The sequence below is a fragment of the Quercus lobata genome, chromosome 9 (assembly GCF_001633185.2).
Source record: "Quercus lobata isolate SW786 chromosome 9, ValleyOak3.0 Primary Assembly, whole genome shotgun sequence".
NCBI lineage: Eukaryota > Viridiplantae > Streptophyta > Magnoliopsida > Fagales > Fagaceae > Quercus > Quercus lobata.
This window is the reverse complement of record NC_044912.1, coordinates 40,131,008-40,139,934: the sequence shown is the minus strand read 5'-3', so window position 1 is coordinate 40,139,934 and position 8,927 is coordinate 40,131,008. Positions and strand designations below refer to the sequence as shown.

General features: G+C 34.5%; 2 protein-coding genes across 2 annotated transcripts; one reads left to right on the top strand and one right to left on the bottom strand.

The window, feature by feature from the left end:
* The first annotated feature begins 1,651 nt into the window (after window positions 1-1,651).
* On the top strand, window positions 1,652-3,314 carry LOC115960457 (piriformospora indica-insensitive protein 2). Its single transcript, XM_031079378.1, has one exon. The coding sequence runs from the start codon at window positions 1,837-1,839 to the stop codon at window positions 3,229-3,231; it is 1,395 nt and encodes a 464-aa protein (XP_030935238.1). The 5' UTR covers window positions 1,652-1,836; the 3' UTR covers window positions 3,232-3,314.
* A 1,148-nt stretch (window positions 3,315-4,462) lies between these two features.
* LOC115958919 (CRIB domain-containing protein RIC6-like) lies at window positions 4,463-6,506 on the bottom strand. Its single transcript, XM_031077183.1, has 5 exons — window positions 6,266-6,506; window positions 5,984-6,143; window positions 5,725-5,825; window positions 5,470-5,566; window positions 4,463-5,091 (listed from the first exon to the last, which is right to left on the bottom strand). The coding sequence occupies exons 2-5, from the start codon at window positions 6,042-6,044 to the stop codon at window positions 4,610-4,612; spliced, it is 741 nt and encodes a 246-aa protein (XP_030933043.1). The 5' UTR covers window positions 6,045-6,143; window positions 6,266-6,506; the 3' UTR covers window positions 4,463-4,609.
* Between the last annotated feature and the right edge of the window lie 2,421 nt (window positions 6,507-8,927).

Here is an 8,927-nt window from a genome sequence, read left to right as displayed (position 1 = left end):
CTCAACGGTCTGCTCCAAAATGTCTATTCTACCCTTCTTGCTTTTCTAATCAGATGTATCACCCATTATGATTACCAAAACTTCAGCTGGTATTTCTTTGAGCTTTGCTTGAAGTTTGTTAAATTTTGGTTTTAATGTAAACAGAATAATCGTAATGTTTCAATGTTTTTGTTATGGAAAAATTATAAGATACAAATTTTTTTCACAAATTCTTACCACAACTATAATGTAATAGAATATGATTAGTGAAGAAAAAAAGGTAGGTCTATATATAAGTAATGGTTAACTATTCATAGTTTACCACGTCAGAGTTGTGACAAAAAAATTGTCAAGTAATTTAAAGTCTTTGAACTTTCTTTTGTTGTATATAAAGTGCCGATAATCTCTATTAACCTCACACACTTAAAATTTTTATTGATCTTTTCAAAAATATATGAATATATAGATTTTTTTCAACAAATATTCAAATATAAATAGCCAAAATATTCAAATGATTCGCTTAATATATGGAAGCTAATTTTCTTACACATAATAAAAAAAAGCAAAACTCTAAAAACACACTTACTATTTATACAACATAATTCATAGCGTGCTTAAGGATTAGATTATAATTAATACATTTTAATCTACTTTTTAGTTAAGTACTAGTGCTGTGAGTTTCAGTTAGCTCAAATGGTAAAGTTTCTAATGGTTGAATAAAAGATATGGGGTTCAATTTCCACTTATAGTAAAAACTGATTGGTGTCTTAGTTTGATGATAAAAAACCATAGGTTGAAAATCTCTCATAAAAAAAAAAAAAAAAAAATACTAGCGTTGATCTCATGTATAAGTGCTTATACGAACCAAATGTTGATACTTAAGCATGTTGTGATTTGGGTGTGAAAATAATTATGTCCATAGATAGACTAAAATAAAATGAAGCTAAACTCAATTGACTAATATATATTTTTTATACTCATATAATAAAATTAATATTATGATGATGGAGGAGAGGAGGTTGCCAATAAAACATGATTAGTCCAACACATGGGGTCTAGGCATTGCAACTTCTATTGGTATATTTGTCTGTTTGTAAATGATTTATTTTTGGTAGCTTATTTGCACATGTGATAAAAAAAAAAGTTAAAAGTTAGTTTATTTTTAAAAAATTAAAACTTATATTATTTGAAATAAAGTTAAGATAAAAATTAGTTTAGGACTCATAAGCAATACATAAATAAATAAAAATTTAGCTTATAATAAGATACCAAACAACCAAGGCCTGTGAGATACTTAGGAATTAAAAAAAAATGAAATACAAGAAAAAAAATCCTAATGATACATTGAACATGACATATTGACACGGGTCATGACCATTGCAACACCTATTTGTATACCTGGTCTGCAAGTCACTTTTGAATTAAAAAAAGAAAAAAGAAAAAAATTGAACTACAAATAAACAAAAAAGAAAAAGAAAGAAATAATCCTAATGATAACCATGACATGTTGTGATATTGACATGACCATATCTAGGATCTAAAATTTTAATATTATTATTATCACCAAAAAGAAAAAAGAAAAAAGAAAAAATTACTTGGTGTCTTTTGGTCTCCCTACTCTCTCCTCCACTGAATCTGATCCACAAAACAAACACACATTGGTAAATTCAACATGTATAAATAAGGTGCTACAAAAACATCAGAATTCAGTACTACCTAGAGCCAGCCAAAACAATACCAATTCCAAGTCTCACTCATTACTCAGTACTACACTCTTTCAAAATCTCCACAACCCAACCACTCCCTCTCATTCTCTCTCTCTCTCTCTCAAGCCCCAAAAAACCCTTTACAGCTCCAATGGCTCTGTTCCATTCATTTTCCTGTTTCATCATCGTCTTCCTCTCAACCCTTATGTCTCTTCTTGTTATTTCATACCAGCAACCATTGCTAGACCCAGCCGAGCAAGACGCTGTGTACCATGTCCTTGACTCCATCAACCCCACCATTCCTTGGCGCTCACTCTACCCCGACGACCTCTGCTCCTCCGCCCCACACGGCGTCGCTTGCGACTACTTCACCTCCGATTCCGATTCCGAAACCGATACAACAGTAACAGTCCACGTCACACAGCTCAGTTTCGGATACGTTTCGGACTACACTCCAAACCCACCTTGCTCCTCAAACTCCACACTCAGTCCTCTACTCTTCACCTCCTTCGGCTACCTCCGCAAGCTCTTCTTCTACAATTGCTTCAACGACACGAAACGCGTTTCGCTCTTCTCCAACGTTTCGCCGAGTTTCATGTCCACTCTCGAAGAGTTGGTGTTCATAGACAACCCATCTTTTGTTGCACCTCTCAGTGGCATTTTCCGTAATTACACCAACCTGAGAAGGGCAGTTCTGACCGGGAATGGAATCTTCGGAGAAATCCCAGATTGGGTTGGCGATTTGGTCAATCTTGAAGAACTCACACTTTCAAGAAACCAGCTTAATGGCGGGGTTACCTTAAATTTTCCGAAGAAGCTCAAGGTTCTTGATTTGAGTCATAATCATTTTGACGGATATGTCCCTGAATCTTTGGGTAATCTCACTGAGCTTCTGAAGCTGGATTTGAGTTTCAATGGGTTTTATGGTAAAATCCCAGATGGCTTAAGTGGGTTACAGAGGTTGGAGTTTTTGGATTTGAGTTTTAACCGTTTTGGCAATTTTGGGGTTCCATTGTTTTTAGCGGGGATGCCAAAATTGAAGGAAGTGTATTTGAGTGGGAATTTACTAGAAGGGCAGATTCCGGAAATATGGGAAAAGCTGGGGGGTATTTTGGGAATAGGGTTGTCAAATCTGGGACTTGTTGGGAATATTCCAGTTTCAATGGGGGTGCATTTGAGAAACTTGAGCTACCTGGGTCTTGACAACAACAAGCTTGAAGGGACTGTGCCTGTGGAATTTGGGCTTTTGAAGTTTGTGAATGAAATCAATTTGGAGAACAACAGTTTGAGTGGCAGAGTCCCATTTTCTGAATTCAAAATTGGTCAGAAGCTAAAGCTAGAGGGAAATCCAGAGCTTTGTGGTGATGAAGGATATGTTGGATTGAATTTGAAGGTGTGCAGCAACAAGCCAGTTACAGTTATTCCTAACCCTGTTCTTTTCAAAGTGGCTAGTAGTTCTTCATTGCAGGTTGTTCCTCACGTGTTTATAATAATATTTGTTGGGTTTTTCAGTTTTTTGTTTTTCTTTGTTGGATTCTTAGGTTAGGGGGGATTGTGTTAAAAGAAAAGACAACAGATTAGGGCTGACAAAGTTTTAACAGGTTAATAGTACTCTTACTAGAAAAAAAATGAATTTTTGGGTGGTGTTTTAAAGTGTCTGTAGTGGGACAATGATAGCTATGTAATTATGGTATTTTGTCAAGTGAAATGAGAATTGCATATAGTATCAGCGTGGTTGTTTATGTTAATCTGAAAATTGTTTGGATCTTTGACTCCATTATGTGAATTTGGTTTCTATTATGCAATCTTTAGTGTTTTGATTCTTTTATTTTTTCCGGGAGACCCAATTTTGTGTTTATACTTTTGTCTAATGTTGAGCGTATAAATGTGCACTTTGAGTCTTTCATAATTTTAATTGTTCATTATATATTTGAAACGGAACTGTCTATTCACCCAATTTTAATAACAAAACCTACAAAGTACAAACATGACAAATTTCACCATTTTTCTATCATAACTTATTGATGTGATGGAGCGTGATTTGTAGGACATCACTTTTACACTAGATACCAATTATTTACATCATCTTTATTGTAGACCAATTCACAATGTGAAATTTGTTATGAAAGGTGAAATTAGGAAACGACCAAATTTTTACTAAAATTTTCTGCAAGATTATCCCTTTAATCCGAATTTTCAAAAATTTTCTGCATGGTTATGATAATTTTCTTGGGGGGTATGTTGGTAAAGGCATTTTTTTACCTTTCTCTTTTGTCGGGGCCAAAGAAAAAGGTGGGCTGTTGCAACCCCAAAACATGGTTTTGTCTTATGTGTGATTTTGGGCAACATTGATAAGAAATGATGAAGACACAGACAAAAGTGGATCTGCCTTTATTCAAAGATAGCTAGCCTGGATTGCTATGGATAATATCATAAAAAGAGGTGCAGCTAAAGTGCATTGGAATTGACATGGGTTCGCTTGCATTCAACACTTTTTGGGGGGTATCCATCAATGTGGTTGGACAACACTACTGGAAAACTGGCATGCAATTCCTTTCCTTTACTCTTTGCATTTGCTTTCCCCTTGGGTTTGACATTGCTGTTGGAAGTAACTGTTACATTCATTAACTATTTACTCCAATATACTTTTACCAAATCCTAATAGTAGAGATGTTTTATGAAAATGATCACAAATGAAAGAAAAAAAAAAAAATATATATATATATATATACAAAAAGAATAAATCAGTAATATATTTAACAGAGGACTGAAAAAAGACAAAAAAAAGAGAATTATCTCCAGCAGAAGGCTCATACAAGGCTCCATGAAAAAAAAAAAAAAACAAAAAACAAAAAACAAAAAATCTGTTTAGTTTCAACTAAGCATAGTTCTATCTACCAGTATAAAGTACAGAAAAATAATGTTCAAAAGATTCCTGCGTATCCTTTTGGTGTTCCATCTTCAAAAGCGTTTGGGCGAAGCTCACTGTTCCTTGATGTGGAAACTGATCCGGATCCAGGTCCTGGATCCGAGAATGGAGATTGATATGTCTCAGGAGCTGGGGGTTTCAATCTTGATGATCTTGTGGAACCACCACAGTCTTTAGATTTCTTCCTCCTGATCTTTTTAGGGACGTCTGGAAGGCTGTGTGCAGGTGACACACTCTCTAAGCTTGACACACTTGCTAGGCCTGGTTCGATGGGTAGCCGGTTCAGTTGGGTAGCATCAGTTGATTCCTTGGAACTTTTAGATGACCTCCTTGATTGTCTTGATTTTTCTGTTTTTTCCCTGCTAGGGGATCCAGTTACAGCAATGCTTGATGATGCGCTGCGTCTTGACGACCTAGGCAATTCTGGCAAGTCCCTTGCCGGAGAATTTGGAGCCCGTGCAGGTCTTCTAGTTGAATCTATATTCCAATCAAAATGCATAATTAATGTGTTTGAAATTAATTTGAGAATTCAATGTACTGCACTAAGGAACTGAGCCTAAATTTTGTTTCACTTTTATATTATTTTTTTACCTTTGATCATGGAAGTACATACATTTTCTCAACCAACATGGGAAATGGTAACATGTCAATTATAGGAATGCCATTTATAAATGAAGAGTTGAAGAAAATTGTGATAAGATTGAAGCTTGAATGTACTCATCCTCAATTTAGAAGGTTAAAAAATTAACACTATAAATCAGAAATATGTTATTCCAAAATTATTCAAGCAAAAGCATCATCATGTATTATAATTTTATAAGCAATATAGAAGAAATGAAGTATTGTTGTACATACCTTCGGAGACCCATTGGATTCCAGTTTCCTCTTTCTTGTCTCCTGGATGACTTAATGGTGCTGATGAAAAGCCTGGTGGTGCTTTAAATTCATTCATCTGCACAATGTCAGAATATGGCCTTACATTACATGAGCCTTGTGAGCAACTATTGAATTAAGGAGGAAGAAGAAGATTTAAAAAATTGGATGTTCCTCTACAACATTTGATCAAAATCTTTATCAAAACTATAATAAAACACAATTAAGAAACTTTACCCAGCTAGGAGAATGTACTGATGGACCATCCCATCCTATATGGGCAACATGCTTCACATCTGTGGGAAAACCAATCTCCATTTCAGGTTCTTTTTCATTATCTGCAAATATGTGGCAATTTTTTTGAAGTATCAACAAGAAAATCATAAATAAAAAATCCAAGTATAAGATGGACATTCAGAATGGGACACAAGATTTTTATTCAACGTTATATAATAAAAATAAACATAATTACTACATCCTATCACACTTTACTCACCAAATATTTGAGAAATGTATCTTAGGCCTTTTAGAAGGCCTTTCATCTTGTTGTTGGACATTTCAATTCTCAGATATGCTGACTCTATGTATGAACTATAATGTGAGCTTCTTGTTGGATATTCTTGGTAGATGTGGAATCGAAAAATCAAGTTTTAAATCTGAAAGAGATATTAAAAAAAAATTTTTTTTTTGAATAGTAAGAAACATTTATCATGGTAATAAAGCACGTCGTATGAAAGAAATGAAACATTCTTTTCAAATGCGAATTCCATTTTCACACCTCTAATAAGGAAACTTGCTGCAGGGAAAAAAATCACCAACCCATGCTATGTTGAATTGAAGTTATCTACATTTCCTGAAAAATTCCTAAAAATCATACCAATTCACGTTTCACTTTCTTACTTTGAATTTGAAAGAAGTAAGGATTAGAGAAGGAAGAGGAAAATGGTTCAAAAACTTGTGACTGTTTTGGATAAATGTGTCAATGATCTAGAGACGATAAGAAAAAAAATGCAAAATGAAGTGAATTCTGTTTTTAGCATAGGTATTGTTGGTTTCGTGACTTTGATGGCAATGGATTGTTTATTGCTCTTACCCATCAATCAAAACCAGAAGCTGATCGAAAATTTAGGTGTGTGGACGTGAAAAGAGTTCACAAAAATGCTAAATTTAGCTTAGTTTTAACGGGTCTTCTTTGCTGTTTGCCAGTTCCTCGGACAAAAACTCAAAAAAATAAAAAATAAAAAATAATAATAATAATAATAATGAGATGATCAAACGGAATCTAGTAATGATATATATGATATAGGGAGCCGTATCATATAGTTGTTATATGTGTTTCACTTTTGCCAATAAAAAAAAAAAAAAACACAAAACAGTAGGTCAATGAAGTTTCAAGCTAAGTTTGGATGCCCTAACTTCACAAGATTTTATCAACAATATTAGTTGACATCTTGTGGTTGATTTGATTTTAATAGAAGTTAATGTATAGAAAAAGTATAAAAACGTGCCACTAATTATATGTACACACAAACAACTTTAACAATAAACCGCACTTTCTCTATCTTGCATGTGATTAATTTACAACAGTTAAGTTATCATGCTATTCTTGATTCTCATTTGGATTTATTATTGACATTCTTTTATTGTTTACCATTAAGAATTTGTCATTTCAATAATTGTGCAAACAAATTATGATTCTAGACTTATTTTACATTTATCTCAATCACAAACTATATGCCAAAATATTATATTCTTTATGAGTCCTAGTGAATGAAATAACAACCAATTTTCTTTCCCCGGCCATTACAGGCGTTTTGTGTCAAAATGCCTAGTTCAATGCCTCTAATACATTTTGTCAAGAATTTTATAATCTAGTAGTACTATTTGGTCTCCCATAAAGAGAATTTGGGTACAAATTGTCAAATTTCCCTTACTTATTCTAAGTCCAAAAAATAAAAAATAAAACACTCTAATACATGACTGTTGCTTTAGATCTTGTGGTAATTATAAGGCAGATATAATTAAAATCTATAGCTGATGATATAATAATTAATAACAAGCATCAGCACCTTGAATTAAACCATATTATGATGCTATATATCATCTTGTATTTGATGTCAAAATAAGTTAGCTCTTAAATGATGCTTTCCATTTGGGATACACTTATAAGCCAACTTATTACTTATTCTATCTATTATTTATAAGTCTCAAGTGAACTATCTACTTATTTTATTTATATTTTACCTTTTATTTACAATACTTGAAGCAAAATTTGTTTAGCAAAAAGTTAAATAGCTATTCCTAAACATAACAGGCACACATGAGAATTTGATACGGTAGTGGTACAGCAGAATTTAGTTGTTTGACTTGACAGATTCAATTCTTATTTAACTTTAAGATTAAATCCACGAAAAGCTCTCCAATATGATTTTTTTTTACCTACAATTTAGCTACCCAACTCAAAATCATGCTTTGATCAGATAAGCTTAAGACTAGCCAGCAAAATTATTGGAGCACAACAATTTTTATTTTATTTTTTACCTACAATATGACTTTTTTTTTCTTTTTTTTTTTATTGCTAGATTCTCATCTTTAACGCGTAAAGAAAATGAATTCTAGAAGTAACTTAAATATATATATATATATATTGTAAGAGCACGATTTTTAACAACCCATGAACGGCGTTGGGCTCGCATATAAAAGGCCCCAACAATATGATTTATAGAGAGTGGGCTTGAAAGGTATGGCCTTGGGCACAGGTGAGCGGTTTAGTCGTAATTCCTACGGGAAATACTGCATGGGCAGGCTTGGCTGGACTAACTAAACCGTCCATTAGCCAGAGTTCTAAGACTCAAGCTCCCCCGCCCCCCTTTTGGCTTTGTTTCCTTCTCCTTTTATATCAGTGTTCCCTTCCCCTTTTTGTGTCCACGTGTTAATATTACTTTTTTGGGGTACAGGCTTGTCTAGTCATCCCATACCTAGAGTGGTTGGGGGTTGCTGAAAAAGCACAAGGGCATGGTTTTGGGTATGGGCTTGTCAGATGCAGAATTTCGTATTACTGTGTTGGCGGCTTTTTCTCTTGCCCTTTCCCTGTACCGAGTTTGCCTCTTTTCCCGGGTGTTTTGGGAGGTGCCGAGCGTAAGACTGTCCTCGGCCAGGTCCTCGTGCCCTTCTTGGGCTTTTCATTAGGCATCCTTGGAAGACTGCTCTCCTCGGCCTGGGCCTTGGGTCCAAACGAGGAGTAAGCTTGGGCCGCAAATTATCAGGCCCCACAATAGCCCCTCAAAATCCTGCTGCCCGACTCTAGTTAGGGAGGAGGGTTTTGGTTATGTTGGGCTCACATCATGATTCACTCAGGTTCTGTACTTCATTGATGTCTGTGCCTTTCCATTTGCATAGAAGATGCACCGAATTATAAGAGGCGCCCCTTTAAATTTTAG